A 15,557-nucleotide genomic window follows, 5' to 3' on the forward strand; every position below is an offset into this window, starting at 1 on the left:
ACGGCTTTAAAGCTAGCTAAAACCAAACTCACTGTAACCTCTCCAAAACCCGCACAACAAATTATCTGCAAATAGCAACAAAGAAGATGATGGACGCTTATTCTGGAGTTTCTGGCAGTGATACAACAAACCAACAAGAGAGACACTATTACCTCCTGTCAGAACTGCAAAGTTTAGTCAAAGATCTTCCCAGGTATTCTTTCTTAAATAGATCACATTTTATTATGTATTCATGAAGTAGTATATACCGTTTTTCTTTGTTTGTACAGTTCCTTTCAACAGCGGTTGTCCTACAACACCCTCAGTGACCTGGCTTTGGCTCTGATCGATGGGACTGTGTATGAAATAGTGCAGGGACTCTTGGATATTCAACATTTGACAGAGAGAAATCTGTACAACCAAAGGCAGAAATTGCATGGTGAACACCAAGGTAATGTTTAATGCACATGTGCGCCACATGTGTAATTGTTTTATTAACACATTAATTATCTAAATGCCTGTTTACTTTATCCAGCACTTAAACAAGAGCTTGTAAGGAAGCACAAAGATGCTCTACAGACATGCAAGTCACACAACCTGGCTCTTTTAAAATCTAACCAGCAAGCAGAGCTAGAGGTCAGCTGTGCTTAATATATCTATGAGAACATGTAAACATTTGGTAAAATGTAATTCTGTTTTAGGCTTTGGACGTCCGTGTTCGAGAAGAACAAAGGATGATGGATAAAAAGATTGTAGCAGAAATGGATCAAAAAGTAATAGACCAACAGAACACTCTTGAGAAGGCTGGAGTGCCTGGGTTTTATGTCACCGTTAATCCTCAGGTAAATATTGCTTTGTTTATTGAATTTACTACAGTCATTTGTTGGACGGCTTGTTGGCCTGCCTGTACAATCCAGTTAACTCATCCAGTAGTAGTGATTTTTTGCTGTAGGAATATCAGCTGTCCAGCAGATGGGGATGTTCTCTACTTAAATTGATTTCAAACCTACTGTTTTCTAGGAGCTGACAATGCAGATGAATCTTCTTGAACTTATTCTGAAACTTCAACAAAAGGAGTCTCAATCAGGAATAATTTGAATCCAACATCAATTTGGATAGAACACAAAACAAAAGCCCAGAGTGTGCAGGTCTGCCCAAAGCTTTGATGGCTATTACTGACCTGCTGCTGGGGATATATGGTGCATATGTGTACCGGACATCTAGAGAAATCTAGAAGAAAGTTTGAAGCCTACTAGTAGTGGCACAGTGATTTCTCTGATATCAGAAGTAAGTGGAGTTGGATATAAAATAGGCTACCAACTTGAATAGGCCATATTGTATGTGTTATTACCAAAGAAAGCATCTGGACTTTTGTTGGAGAAAACCTTTGTTTTATTGAACTTAATGGAAGAAGTTCTCAAGACATCCAAATGTATGTCTGGTTATTGAATAATCAAGGTTTTGTTTATAGTGAGAAACATTCTGTGGTAGCCTAAGGTGTGCATTTTCAGGTCATACTATGGGCATGTGGACTGATGAAGTGTTTCAAACTGTGAATAAATTATTGCACAAATAAAATATAAATTAGCAATTGATTAAATACCTGTTCAGATGTAATCTAAAGATTTCTAATCTAAATAACTAGGCTAATATTTAGCAAGGGAATGCCTATTTTGTAAGCATAACTTTGTAGCTAAAATTTTAGGTAAGCATTTTATTCTACTCAATACAAGTATATCATCTTGCAGTTGAGTAATGTGCCATAAAAGGTTGCTATGGATAATACCTAGAAGAGCGACTTAAAGTTCCAACCAGATTACATCATGTACTAACTGTAATTCACTTATCTAATAAAGTTTACATTCAATTTTAAAGGAGTATTTGTGGCACATGGAGGCACACTATTCCAGAGACAGCCTTTTCTTTCTTTGACAGCACGACCACATTTTGGTGTGCAGCGTCTTAGTGTGAGCACGGAGCAGCCACGTGTCTTTCTAACTTAATGTAAACATCAGTTTGACCTGGCCTCATTTCTTCAGGCAGACACTGGTTTAATTAGAGAAAGCCCTGTACTGTAGACCCTTCACACAGACACACACATGTTGAGTTTCAAAGCTTGTTGAGGACATTACATTGACTCATTCATTTCCTGAAGACTGATCCTAACCTTAACCATAGTCGCTACTAGAACTGGAAGATTAATCGCAGTTCGAATGGACAAAGGCTGCACTTTTGGAAGCCCCAAAGTTTCCTCTACAAACAACAGTTGTCAGTTTATATTGCAGTCTCTTTGTAGTTTTCTAGTCTAGGGGTGGGCAAACTTTTTGACACACGGGCCACAATGGGTTCTAAAATCTGACAGAGGGGCCGGACCAGGATATGTATATATTACATTAGAGATTCGGCCTGTAACATGTAGCAAAGCATGAATATGCAAGGCTCATTGTTCAAATTGTTTTCCAAATTAATTTATTAAATGAATAAGTAATTTATTAAATTTCAGTTAAATAAACACAGCAGAAAAACTTTGAACAAGCTTTACCCTTACCTATTTTAATATAATTTGGTTACGCTCAGAGGGCCGGATTAATAAACCCAAAGGGCCATGTGTAGCCCCCGGGCCGTAGTTTGCCCATGTCTGTTCTAGTCACTACTTGCCTAATCTTAACCTAAAGTCTAAACCTTACCTATTTTAACCCATATCTGAACTTTAATTCAGTTCAATTAGATTTTATTTATATAGCACATTTAAATACAATTTCAGCTGCCCAAAGCACTTCATATAAAAAGACAACAAAAAACAAAAACAGATATAATACAAAGGCAAAGAACAATACAACATCAAGATATCCTGATTTATATCCTCATAGGGTTGTTTGTGTGTCTGTGTCTATGTGTCTTTGTCTATGTGTGTGTCTGTGTCTATGTGTCTTTGTGTATGTGTGTGTCTGTCTGTGTCTATGTGTATGTGTCCATGTGTATGTGTCTCTGTGTGTGTCTGTGTGTGTGTGTCTGTGTCTATGTGTCTGTCTATGTGTGTGTCTGTGTGTGTCTGTGTGTCTGTATCTGCCTGTATCTGAGTCTGTGTCCGTGTCTGTATCTTTACACATACTGTAGTCACTACCAGTGTTAACACTGATGTTAGTGCTGAGTTATGGTCTGAGGGTGGGGTCTGGTGGAGTCGTGGTTGAGGCTGTTCCTTTAAGAGCCCGTGGATCAGGCTCTGCATGTTGGTTTATTTCTCTGTGCAATCAATTCAATCCTTCACCAGTCGCTAGGGTCTGGCAACATCCCGCTCCCCGCTCACTACAAAATCGGTAAGATTAGCACATCTCTATTTTTCTAACATGTGCCATGAGCTATAATGGTGTTTGAGAGAACGTTACCTGTTCATTCTGTGATGTGGCGCTGCGTCTCGGTTTGACTCTACAATGAGCGTCCACTTGTATCCATTTTGTTATGAAACATTATTATAATACTTAAACTATAACTATGCACATCCACAGGGCTAAATCTAGCCTACGACTGCGACAAGTGTGGAAATATTATACTTTGCTGTTTTGTGCGACAGCAGTTTTAATTCTAGTGCGGAATAAAGCGTTACGTAATGACGGCAGGCGCTCAGGCTCTAGCCATATGCGGCCGAGGGCAGGATGCTGCGCCCTAAGGGTCCAGCTTCAGCCCGACCGTGCAATGTAGTCAGTAAGAGATGCGTGTTTCATTGTTCAAGTAGTAACCTACGTTAACAGATAGGATACTATTGAGATGCTGGCGCGTAATGTTTAGGCCGATGAGAAACTAGAAGAAACAGATGTTTTTTTGTGGATGCGTAAATAGTCAATAGGCCGATCCCGGGATTATTCGTTTTTACTGTTATTTGTTTCTAGGGATGCCAATATTATTTACTGCCTGGCCAGGAAAAACTGCCTATTGTTAGTAGGCCTAGGAGGATAGTGGTCGTAGTACGATTTTCTAGGCTACTTTACAAGCAGTACAGTAAGCAGGAAGTCCTGCTGTCCTCTAGAAATAGGCCTCCCTGTGTTGGGTATTGGTAACTGACTTGCCTGATCAGCCAGTCCCTTCTGCATCTTTTTTTTTGTAAAGTTTTGTCAAAACGTCTAATACAAAGACAATCTAACACCTTCTTGCCTTTTTTTTAAATTGCAGATTACCTTCATGAACTTGATGAATCTGCTTTGAGTGGTACCACATCTTTACTCCCCTTTAACCATGGCATCTTGTCAGAGAGGCTGTGCTCCCATTGTGCGCCTCTGCCAGAAAGTCAACCGTCTCAAGACTTTAGAGGATGACATGATGGCCACCTCCCTGAAGCGCTGTCTCAACACCCTGGACTTAACTCTCATGGGAGTTGGTGGCATGGTTGGCTCTGGTCTCTATGTCCTGACTGGCACAGTGGCCAAAAACATGGTGGGACCTGCTGTCATTCTGTCATTTGCAATTGCGGGATTTGCCAGTCTCTTGTCTGCACTTTGTTATGCTGAGTTTGGAGCGCGCATACCCAAGACGGGATCCGCCTATATGTTTACCTATGTGTCTGTTGGAGAGGTCTGGGCTTTTCTCATTGGCTGGAACGTAGTTTTGGAGAATATGATTGGTGGAGCCGCTACGGCCCGAGCATGGAGTGGTTATCTGGACTCGGTTTTTAACCATGCTATCCAAAACTATACAGAGTCACACATTATGTCCTGGAATGTCCCATTTCTAGCCCATTACCCTGACTTACTAGCAGCAGGAATTCTTCTTGTTGCATCTCTTTTTATTTCTTTTGGGGTCCAAGTGTCATCATACCTTAATCACATTTTTTCACTTATAAGCATGTGCGTCATTGTTTTTGTCTTGGTTTTTGGCTTCATGCTTGCTGAGCCTGCAAACTGGAGTCCAAAAGAAGGAGGCTTTGCACCGTTTGGGCTATCAGGGATACTGGCAGGTTCAGCTAGTTGTTTCTATGCATTTGTGGGCTTTGATGTGATTGCATCGTCCAGTGAGGAGGCCAAGAACCCTCAGAAGGCTATACCAATCGCCACTGCTGTGTCTCTGGCATTGGCAGCAACAGCGTACATTCTGGTTTCTACAGTGCTTACATTAATTGTGCCCTGGTATTCCCTGGACCCAGATTCCGCTCTGTCAGACGCCTTCTTCCGTCGTGGTTACAGTTGGGCTGGGCTCATTGTGGTCATAGGCTCTCTTTGTGGTAAGTGTTATTTCAGTGTGTAACACTAACTCATCCAGAGTTATCTCCCTAGACTCAATGCAAACAGGTGGGGAAACCCAATCACAATATGATTTATCATAGTGACTCAGTTGTAATAATGCTAATGTAAAGTGAATTGCCTTTATGATTTAAGGTGTTCAGAATCAAAAAGAGTTCTAGTTTATTTCATATGGCTAATGGCTACCATTTTGTAGGAGAAATGTAAATATACATTGGCTTTAGAGTATCTCTTATATCTCATGCGTCTTTGTTTGCATATAAGGTTAGTTTTAGAGTGTTCAGCCCTTTACCATTAGCAGGGTTTTCTCCCACCATTCTTACTTGTCATTTATGAATGCATGTGGATCTAGTACTCATTTATAATATTCATTAGTTATTTATCAATATAGTGGTCAACCTCACACACACTCGCACACACTGTTGAAAGTGTTTATTTCAGTGTAATAACACTGTAGTGATGGTTGCTTTTAAAATGTGATGATGCCATAATCTCTAGTGTGAACAAAGTGCAAGTGATTTTTATATTTTGTTTCCTTTATGAACATTTTATTACATATAGTTTTTGCTTGTTTAATATCTATCCAACCATGCACATAGCCACAGTATAAAACATTATAACAAAACATATGTATGAAAAGTATATTTCCTTATCCCACCATAGCAACAATATACTGGCCTATACTGGTATCTAATTATGATACATATTGAATATAATGTAATGTTTGGTTTTTTTTTTAATTGTTCTTGTTTTTCTCTTTCAGCTATGAGTACTGTGCTGCTGTGTAACCTGTACTCCCTCCCTCGGATTATTTATGCCATGGCTGAAGATGGCTTATTCTTTTCTTTTTTTGCACGAGTCAATCCTGTCACCAAAGTCCCTGTCAATGCCATTTTAGTTTTTGGTTTTTTTATGTCTATTATTGCCCTAATATTTGACCTACAGGCCTTAGTTCAGTTCCTATCCATTGGCACACTCTTGGCTTATACTTTTGTGGCCGCAAGTGTTATTGTGTTACGCTTCCAGCCTGAAAAAGCAACAGTGAAAAATGGCATATCTCCTAATGCAAATGCCGAGCCCTCTCCAGCACCTTCAGAGTCTCAGACTTTCAAAGAGGACAGTGGTGAGCTAAAGCAGTATGAATCCTTTTCAGACAAACTCCAGTTGGTGGAAAGGACCAAGGTGAAGGAGAGGCGTGCAGCAGGGCAGCTCAAGGCATGTTATGAACCATATCTCGGACGTTTTGTTGGAGATTTTGAACCAGGTGAAGTGGTGGCCTTCTGTGTGCTTATCCTCCTGGTTAGCGCCGCGTCCCTGTCTGCAGTGCTGACATTCGGAAATCAACCACTTGAATTACCGCTGTGGAGCTTCTCCATGCTGATTGTGATTTTTAGTTTGGCTTTTGTCATCAGCTTGGCTCTTATATGGGCTCACGAGCCACAGAAAGACACCAAAACATTCCAGGTAAACTAAATGTACTGTTTAGTGTTAATAATTATAAATATCAGACAAAGCTTTTTGACTACTAATAAAGGCATCTTTAAAGTAACAGCATGCGACTTTCTGAAGGTGGCACATAACCCGCATGACTCCATGCAAATGGAAAGATTGTAGTGACCATTTCCATGGAATCAGGCGGAAAGAGGCTCTACTCCAGGACTAATAAGAGTCATGTTTTTTTTAGAAATGAAAGTCTACTTTCAGTGCAATAAAATCATCCAAAATGAAAAATAGTGTTAATGTAAAAAAAAAAGTGTTAATGTCTAAAATTTGGGCCACTGTGGCTCTTTGGTAGCACATTCCAAGAACTGGTAGGATGGTTCACATCTTTGTATCCAGTGTGTACGTATACAAGTGTATGCACTAGACAAATGTGAATAAGCTAATAACTATAGTCTGGTGTGTTTACATGCATGTCACACTCTTTACACTCTTTCAAGCCAAAAAAACAAAATGAAAAAAGTTCAGAATTTAAACTGAAAGACAAGTGAGCATCTCTGTCTCTAAAAAGGGAGATGTTTGGTGAAGGTTGTCCCATGTGGTCTGATTCAACGGATATGGCCAATATAGTAAATACTGCATAGAAGTGTGCATCCCAGTGTGTGTTTGGGTTGTATTTTTGACATTTGGTTATCAACGCACTTGCTAATATGAGGACCAGCAATAGGCATGTGGTCATAATATTATGCCTGATCAGTGCTTTTGTGTCTTACTAAATGTGACTGAAACGTAGTTTTTTGCATAGGTACCTCTTGTTCCACTGATTCCAGGGGCCAGTATCCTTGTCAATGTTTTCCTGATGATGAAGTTCAGTGCAATGACATGGATCAGATTTGCTGTCTGGATTGGTATAGGTAAGAATACTCACTATACAGTTTTGTTGTTATTAAAAAGTGTGAAACTTTGTGAAATGTCAACCAGTCCACATATAGTTAACCATGTCCATCAGCAGACAAACTGCTCCACACCTAGACCTGCACTGACCTGTCCCTTGATCTGTCACATAAAAAGTAAATCAAATATAAAGTAAAGTAAATATATGGATGCATTTGTGTTTAGGTTTGCGTATCCAAAGTAATATAAAATGTATTGTGTTATTGTGTATTTTCTAATATTTCTGCAGGCCATATACTTGGATTTCAAGTGCCATTTAAAAAAAAAAAATAGACCTCATGTGCATCATTTCTTCTGCCATAGAAACAAGTATTTGATCTTTAGGTAATACTGAATATTAAAAAAAACCCATGTACCTCAAAAATGGTTATCAAAATATATAGTAGTATTTTATTTGCTTTGTATTAGAGAATGAATGGGAGTACTTTCCTCTTTGGGAAACACTTCGCTCATTATTTGTGTGGTCACTAAGGGGATCACCATGGAAACAGATTATGTGCATTAGCTTGGGGCTTTTCTCCATCACTAAACCATTTAAACACAACTGTCAGCCCGCAGCAGGTTAACAAGATACACATTACACCTGACATCACATTAAGGCCTGTCTCAAGACCTGCTTTCCCTTGGGAAAATGGGGGCTGGTAAAAGTTTTCTTTTCTTGTGGTATATAACAGAAATGGCACTAATAATAATCCTACTGTTGTAATATAGAAACACATTTATGTTTTCTATATGTGTTTCTATTTGTGAGACTTCACAAATCAATGTATTAGAATGATGGTCATGTTAATTCCACATAATACCTCCCCTTTAATGTGTTTCATTGAATCAAACTGTTCCTATAGGTCACACAGTTGACGTAGTTGATTATGTTTGTGTTTCTAGGTCTTGTGGTATATTTTGGCTATGGGATCTGGCACAGTAAAGAGGGGAGGCGAGAGCTGCATACCACAGACATGGCGGCCCGTTACGTGGTGCTCCCCAGTGGCAGTTTAGTGGAAACTGTCCAGTCAGTGCAGCCCGATGGACAGGTGGAGCCCTCTGGACCCCACGTTAACACAGGGGGCGAATTTGAAGAGAAGAGATGATGTGTCAGAACTAATAGTCAAAACCACTGCCTGGTTTAACTGGTCGACTCCTATTCCTTGGCATTATGACTAAAGGTGGGTAGAATAGCCAAAGAGCACAACAGTACTCGGATACAAGTAAAATGTATTTTGGTGAGAAAATCTACTCTTTTTTTGGAACAAACACATGCAATGGCAAAATATTTGTATTTCTTAAAACAATGCAAAATATGAAAATTTGTTACATCTTAATTAAACAACATAAAATTCAAAATGTGTCATTTAAACACAAAAGTAGAAAATAAAATAAATTGAAATAAAGTAGTGACTCACATAAAAAAGAGTAGACACATCTCTACACCCCCCTCTGGTTTTAACTGTCCAGCTTCTCCCTTTAGTGTGAAACCTGCCACAGTTTGTACGTGTTGTTTTAGGCCTGTCAGCACAGCAGGATGAGATGCTCGCTCTGTGTCAATGTGATTTCTGTAAAACTTGTAGTACTCGAATGTACAGTAGAGCTTTATTAATTGCTCTGTAAAACCCAGCATCACAAATGTCTTCTGACCAAGACCCATTTTCTTTTGCTTACTGTTATATTATTGTTTTACCTGTGCATACAAACACCAAAACAAATGTTCTAAAATCACAGTGAAATACATGTTATTTTATTCTTATTTAGCCAACGTTCTCTGACAAATAAAACCTTTTATATGGTTTAGAATTGAACAAGATAGTGCTTATACTACTACTACTACTGGGTGTGTTCCTGTAATGTTTTGACCTTGTATGGACACCGGACCCAAAGCCACTTTTTGTTCTGGCAATGTCTGATTTACAAATTAAGCACGGACCAGCGGTTATCATAATCAATAGGGTACTGTTTCAATGCACAGTTTGTAGTCACACAAGAATCATGTGTGCAAGTTTACATTTTGCCTTTTTTCTAATCAAAAGCTTTTTCACATTGTATCTCCTCCATATAAACATAGAAATATCAATATTTATTAAGACAAATTAGACATTTTATTATCTTTGCCAATGTAATGTTACCACTTGCCTCCATCAGATTTGCCTTACAGGCAAAATATGCTGCACAGACTTTTCTATTTTCATTTGTGTTTAAGAAATTCAAACAATATGTACATTGGTTTCATTTTTGTACAAAGTCATACTATTTAATAATCTGTGAACACATTCAACCGTGGTCACATTGTTAAAGCTCTTCACATAACTGTTCACATAACTGGTTTAAATGTTTTCATATGTTGCATGAATTCCATATTTGTCTGTTTGTTTTTTTAATCGTTTTCAGAATTTGTTATGTATATTATGCACCCCATATCTGACCTATAGTTGGATTTTTTTCTAAGTATATTTCTGCTCTTTTAACCTAAGTTAATAATGTTTTTTTATTTAGTTGTATTATTACTATACTGATATGTTGGCACATAATCCAAGCACAAGCATGTGAAAATCACACAGGGTAAGAGTAAGGGGGATGCATATGGTGTGTTATGTCTATGGGACTCTTAATCCCATCAGATTTGCAGCAGTCCCCCGTCCCCCGCCAGTTTGACCCAGATTAGAGAAAAGCACATATTATGTGACAATACTGACAACATTCCCACAGCCTATCCAATTTCTATTACTAAGTGTGTTAGTAAAACATTAAAATAGTTACCGGTATTTCTTTTTGCTTTGTGCTGGCAGTTGCTATTATTATTATTATTATTATTATTATTATTATTATTATTATTATTATTATTATTATTATTATTATTATTATTATTATTATTATCATTATTATCATTATTATCATTATTACATTGTTCTAGTTTGCACGTGACCAACCCAATAGCCTTAAATATTTAATATTTCTAAATGTCAAAATTCATATCTTGCTGAAATAGTTGTTGTAAGGAATATTTTACACCAAATATATATGGCAGAGAATGTACAGTGAACAACTTGTATTGTTCAAACGGCTTTTAGAAGAAGAGAAATTTGCACATTGATGTCTATGGATATTTTGTGTTATGCTTTTGTTGTCGGGGTGACTTCTGTGGTGCTTTTGAATCCTCCCACTCCTTTTCTGTCTTTTTGTGCAGTTTGACCCAGTTCTTCTCTCACTCAGGAACTGTTAGCTCTGTACAGCACTAAAGTCCCCTGTGTTTTTGTTTAATGTCTGTATAAACACAAAAGAGACAAAAAATAAATGTAAATAAATGTTTTGAAGCAGCATTAATATGTGTTTATTGTTAATTGTTAGAGCATTTATTAAGATTGAAAGTTTTCAAGAAACATACAAAAAAAAAACAACAAAAAAAAAATCCAGAAATGTAAGTGTGTCACTGTCCAAATTCATTACAAACATTTAAGGCACATAATAAATAGTAATAATTCTCCCATTTAAAACTTTTTTTCTAAATCTTTTTGCCAGTATACCAGAAAATTCAGTTGTGTAAAAAACAAAAAGCGCTTAGAAGAACAGTTTTGATGTAGATGTGGACAATTTATAGTTCATTATAATTAAGTCCCTAATAATTCACATTTTATCCATAGTCACACTCTTTACCAAAAATACGTTGAAACACCAGCCACAACACAAATACTTCTCCTCTACTATATAAATATTGAATTTTAACGCTGTCACTTCCTTTTGTGTTTAAATGTCCTGGAGTGAAAAAGGTCTGTGGGGCTGTTCTTTCTAGTTTTAGCAGAAGAGGAGTGGAGTTGTAGAGTCTGAAAGTGGATTTGTACAGAGGAGAGGGAGGAGGCAGAGGAAGACATTCGATCCTCTGATGTAGCTGATTTCAGGCTACTTTCCCCTCCACCTTCCTTCCTGTCATTACTGTATAGCTGAAGACGCCCAGCACTGCTACTTGGCCTGCACCGGGGAAAAAAAAAGAAAGAAAAAAAAAGGCAAAAGCAGTAGTTATGATACAATGGGTTCTGTAGAGAGTGGACATTGTGTAAAGTTACTAACTAACTTCTAACTAACTTTAACACAATAACTTACTGTAGACTCCCTTGTGCATCATTGATTGTGTTTTCTTCATTTCTTAGCCTGTCATTCCATACTTTTTGAGGCTCCTCCTATGAATGTTTGATGTATGCTTGTTAATGAAATTATTTTCTTTATGTCAATTGGCAACATAAAAGTACAATATCAGTTTACATTATTTGCACCTTCCCTCAAACATTTGCATGGTACAATTAATTACACATGACACAGTTACCTTATTGAGTTCAGCTTTCTCCTTTAGCTTCAAAAGGCTACGATGCAGAGTGCTATTCTCCTGCTCCAAAACTTGAATACGGCAGCAGTTGGCCTTGAACTGTTCCTCCATATCCAAAGTCACATTGCCTGTACCTTTTCAAGAACACAAGACTAGTTCGGGGCATATTTACTTATAGCAAAAGGTAAACAGAAACTCACTTTGTGGTTGTGTTTGTGGGTTCAGATCTGGAAAAGCCACCAAAAGTCGCTCCCTCTCTGCACAGGCCTTTATATGTTGTTTTAGTTCAGCCACCGTATTTGCCAAATTACTTATCTTTGTGCTGAGTGTCTCTTTGTCCTTTTGAAGTTTTACACAAGAGTCCTATTGTTAAGAGAGGCAAAAGGTTTTAAATAGGATCAGTTACTTGTGTGCAATGGCCTATAAATTGAACCAAACGAATGAATACTCTTAACAAAAAAATATTAACGGACTGATAACACAATTCCCTTATTTAATGGTTAAGGTTAAGGACCTTTAATGTTGCGTGGTGTTACAAAAGTTTATAATACTACGATAACATCCTGTGAATCAAAATCCACTGGCACACCTTGCACTTATTTCCATTTCAACCACTGCCACTAGTGTTCAGCTGCAGTATAGGTAACCTGACATCCTCTACAATAATACTCTAACCTCCTTCCTGGACTCTCATGCCCCATTAAATAAATGAACAGTCGCCTTCAGTTGTTCTGTGCCCTGGTTCTGGTCGTGTCCTGGAGCATGCCTTTCAAAGCAGATCCAAACCGTCTATGTACTCCCTTGACCCCCCACCGTACTTCTCTCCTCAAAGCGCACAGCCATTCCATCAAAAACACCCTGGACCTAGTACCCCTGTCACATTACAGATATATTTCAAATCTCCCATTCATCTCCCAAATTTTAGAAAAAGCTGTTTCCTCTCAGCTCGACAATCATCTCAAATCTAACAGTCTTTCACACACTACACAGCTCAGCCAGGACCCAGTCAGGCCAACAGCACCGTCTACTCCTGCCCAGGACACAGCTCAAGACCATGGGGGACAGGGCCTTTGAGGCGGTTGCTCCCCATCTGTGTAATGACCTCCAAACTACCTCAGGGCTCCACAGACGGTGGATGCTTTTGAAAAAGGTCTAAAAACCTTCCTTTTTAGAAAAAGCTTTAATCTGTCTATCAATGTTTTTAGTGTTGTTCTTTTACTGTAGCTCTTTGAGATTTGCCAAATGCAAAGTGCATTATAAATAGAAGTCATTATTATTATTTTAGATTTATTATTAGATCCTATTTATTTAATTTTTGGTAGCAAGCTACAGGGACCACATACAGTACTTATCCAGGCTGTGCAATGCCTCTTCAGGGAGGGGCCAGCCTTGTTTCGTGCTATAACTCCTTAACACGACATTTATTAAATTATTGTTACTTGTATAGAGCTTTTTAATGTGAGAGCTTTTATGGATTTTGTTTACCTGTTGTTGGTCGAGTGTGGCTTGTAGCTGCTCCCTCTTCTCTGACATTTGTCGTATTTGACCATGAAGCTCACTCTGTTTCTCCTCACTTTCTGCCAGCTGCCTCTGCAACTGCTCATTCTCTTCATCCAACGCATCCACACGCTCCACAAGAAATTTCTGTTTGCTGTGCATCAACTAAACAGATTATGTGAAATAACTGAGCATATCTGCATAAGAGACATTTGTAGTAATGGAGACTTACCTCTTGTTGGCGACATGCACTGTTGTATTTGGCTTTTTCTTTATCCAAACAGAGCTGGAGTTCAGAGATATCACCCTGTAACTTCTGAATCTCATTTTGCCGTTGATGGCTGCAGCTTTCTTTTTCTTCCTGCAACTGTCTGACCTTCTCTTGGAGTAAATTATTTTCCGTTTCTGCAACCAGATCAAATGTGATATTATTTTCAAACATCAATATTATCTGTATCAATGTGAACTTGCATTATACTATTATTGTTGTTGTACAGGAATAAACATATTACCCAGGGTTTTTACTCTATTCTGCTGCAAGTCAATTTTCTCCATCAAACTTGTGTTTCTTTCTTCCAAGGACAAGATTTCTATTACAAGTAGTGCAGGTTTACCCAAAAGGCAATATTTATGTCATGTATGATCATTAAATATAATGTCACTGTACCTCTTTGGCTTTTTTGTTGCTCTTCTTGTCGGCTCTGCTGTGTTTCTTTTAGAGATCTCTGTGTTTTTTGCAATGAAAATTCAAGTTGAACATTGGCGGCCTGGTAGTTCTCAACCTTTTCCTTTAGTTCCTTTTGTAGTCTTTTCAAATCAGAGTTTAATCTCTCCTTCTCCTTTTCAACAGTCACTATTTTGGCTTTTAGTGGCTCCACTGTCCCACGCACATCTTGTAAGTGTTTGGTTAGGCGCCGCATGTCCCTGTACTCCTCAGCTCCCCATTGGGCAACATCAGTGGTAGTCATTCGACCTAGGTCCACAGTGTCCTGCACAGCGACTGACAGTGGCTGCAGTGACGAAGGCAATCCCTCGCTTTGAAGCAGCTCTATAAGTGCTCCTCCAGTCTTTCTCAAAACAGACTGAGTTTGATAACAGGCATCACAAGGCACAAGACATGATTCAAATGTCTGAGAGCCGACATTTTGAGTGTCCACTTTTGCAGTGCATTTAGTGCTTTGGCTAGAGCTGCATACACCATGATTATGTGGCAAGGATGTCAGAGAGCTGGTAGAGGGTTTTGCAGATGAACAGTGATCACTTCTTGAATTCTGACTTTGTTTAAGAGATGACAATACATCATCACAAAGTGTTTGTTTTTTGTAAGAAGCCTGAAGTAAAACAGAGTAGATGAATAGACTAATCAATAAGAATCTAAGGGTTCGCAATGTACATACTTTATATGTTACCAGATTACTCCAGTAGTTTCTGACCACAAGGCCAAGCGACACAAATCCTTTCTCCTCTTGATTTTGATTTCTCATGAATGAGTTTGGCAGTTGATCCACAAAAACATTGAAACTTTGTAGAAGAAGTAGGAGTCTTGTTTATATGGGGAAGAAAATTATTATATTTTAACTTTTAACATAAGAACAAGCACCATCTGATTTCACACATGCAGGTATATGCATACATATGAATTTAGAGCAACCAAAATTGAGGAATGCATGCATGTATGTGTATGTATGTATGTATGTACGTATATGTGTGTGTGTGTGGGGGGGGGGGGGGGGGGGGGGGGGACATGTGACATAAAAATGGACATGTGTTATGTTTTAAGACTGGGGACAAAATTACAATAAATGTAACATATATTAACAAAGGAACAAGCAGCATTATCAATGGGCCTACCTGTCAATCACAAGCTCCAGTAAAACAATGTGGGAGTGTTGATTGAATATGTTCTCTCCTTCTGTGAAGTCGTACTTGGCCAACAGAGCAACCATGTCCAGATTACAGGACTGTTTATCGGGGAACTTCCAGGAGGAAAAGCGCACAGGACCTGTTCGCGAAAACACGTCTAAAATGACTCCTTGTAAATCCACCAAATCGTTTCGCAAGCTTTCAATACAATCCTGACGACCCGAGAATTCAGTCATGGTGGTTTAAGGGATTTCTGTCAGCGTAAGATGCGAAAATTCATCTTGTTG

At 38.5% G+C, this 15,557-nt stretch overlaps 3 protein-coding genes across 3 annotated transcripts; 2 read left to right on the forward strand and 1 right to left on the reverse strand.

Moving 5' to 3' along the window:
* The first annotated feature begins 22 nt into the window (after positions 1-22).
* dgcr6 (DiGeorge syndrome critical region gene 6) lies at positions 23-1,575 on the forward strand. The gene is made up of 5 exons (XM_033972874.2): positions 23-193; positions 270-430; positions 515-615; positions 681-821; positions 1,000-1,575. The coding sequence occupies exons 1-5, from the start codon at positions 87-89 to the stop codon at positions 1,075-1,077; spliced, it is 588 nt and encodes a 195-aa protein (XP_033828765.1). The 5' UTR covers positions 23-86; the 3' UTR covers positions 1,078-1,575.
* A 1,676-nt stretch (positions 1,576-3,251) lies between these two features.
* Positions 3,252-8,939, forward strand: slc7a4 (solute carrier family 7 member 4). Its single transcript, XM_033973309.2, has 5 exons — positions 3,252-3,296; positions 4,147-5,191; positions 5,974-6,674; positions 7,456-7,564; positions 8,490-8,939. Exons 2-5 carry the CDS (start codon positions 4,210-4,212, stop codon positions 8,690-8,692), a joined length of 1,995 nt encoding a protein of 664 aa, XP_033829200.1. The 5' UTR covers positions 3,252-3,296; positions 4,147-4,209; the 3' UTR covers positions 8,693-8,939.
* A 2,747-nt stretch (positions 8,940-11,686) lies between these two features.
* On the reverse strand, positions 11,687-15,543 carry ccdc157 (coiled-coil domain containing 157). The gene is made up of 9 exons (XM_033973124.2): positions 15,259-15,543; positions 14,805-14,949; positions 14,075-14,738; positions 13,920-13,997; positions 13,640-13,812; positions 13,396-13,572; positions 12,111-12,273; positions 11,911-12,044; positions 11,687-11,767 (listed from the first exon to the last, which is right to left on the reverse strand). Exons 1-9 carry the CDS (start codon positions 15,504-15,506, stop codon positions 11,687-11,689), a joined length of 1,863 nt encoding a protein of 620 aa, XP_033829015.2. The 5' UTR covers positions 15,507-15,543.
* Positions 15,544-15,557: the final 14 nt, after the last annotated feature.

Source organism: Periophthalmus magnuspinnatus, chromosome 9, assembly GCF_009829125.3.
Source record: "Periophthalmus magnuspinnatus isolate fPerMag1 chromosome 9, fPerMag1.2.pri, whole genome shotgun sequence".
NCBI lineage: Eukaryota > Metazoa > Chordata > Actinopteri > Gobiiformes > Gobiidae > Periophthalmus > Periophthalmus magnuspinnatus.

What these genes read in the sequence shown, in the direction of transcription:
- dgcr6 (XM_033972874.2), top strand. Translation starts at nt 87, where the DNA reads ATGATGGACGCTTATTCTGGAGTTTCTGGCAGTGATACAACAAACCAA. An exon ending in TTAGTCAAAGATCTTCCCAG is followed by an intron (nt 194 to 269) that starts GTATTCTTTCTT and finishes TTGTTTGTACAG; the next exon opens with TTCCTTTCAACAGCGGTTGT. An exon ending in ACCAGCAAGCAGAGCTAGAG is followed by an intron (nt 616 to 680) that starts GTCAGCTGTGCT and finishes ATTCTGTTTTAG; the next exon opens with GCTTTGGACGTCCGTGTTCG.
- slc7a4 (XM_033973309.2), top strand. Translation starts at nt 4,210, where the DNA reads ATGGCATCTTGTCAGAGAGGCTGTGCTCCCATTGTGCGCCTCTGCCAG. An exon ending in AAGACACCAAAACATTCCAG is followed by an intron (nt 6,675 to 7,455) that starts GTAAACTAAATG and finishes TTTTTTGCATAG; the next exon opens with GTACCTCTTGTTCCACTGAT. An exon ending in TGCTGTCTGGATTGGTATAG is followed by an intron (nt 7,565 to 8,489) that starts GTAAGAATACTC and finishes TTGTGTTTCTAG; the next exon opens with GTCTTGTGGTATATTTTGGC.
- ccdc157 (XM_033973124.2), bottom strand. Translation starts at nt 15,506, where the DNA reads ATGACTGAATTCTCGGGTCGTCAGGATTGTATTGAAAGCTTGCGAAAC. An exon ending in GTGCATGTCGCCAACAAGAG is followed by an intron (nt 13,573 to 13,639) that starts GTAAGTCTCCAT and finishes TAATCTGTTTAG; the next exon opens with TTGATGCACAGCAAACAGAA. An exon ending in CCCACAAACACAACCACAAA is followed by an intron (nt 12,045 to 12,110) that starts GTGAGTTTCTGT and finishes GTTCTTGAAAAG; the next exon opens with GTACAGGCAATGTGACTTTG.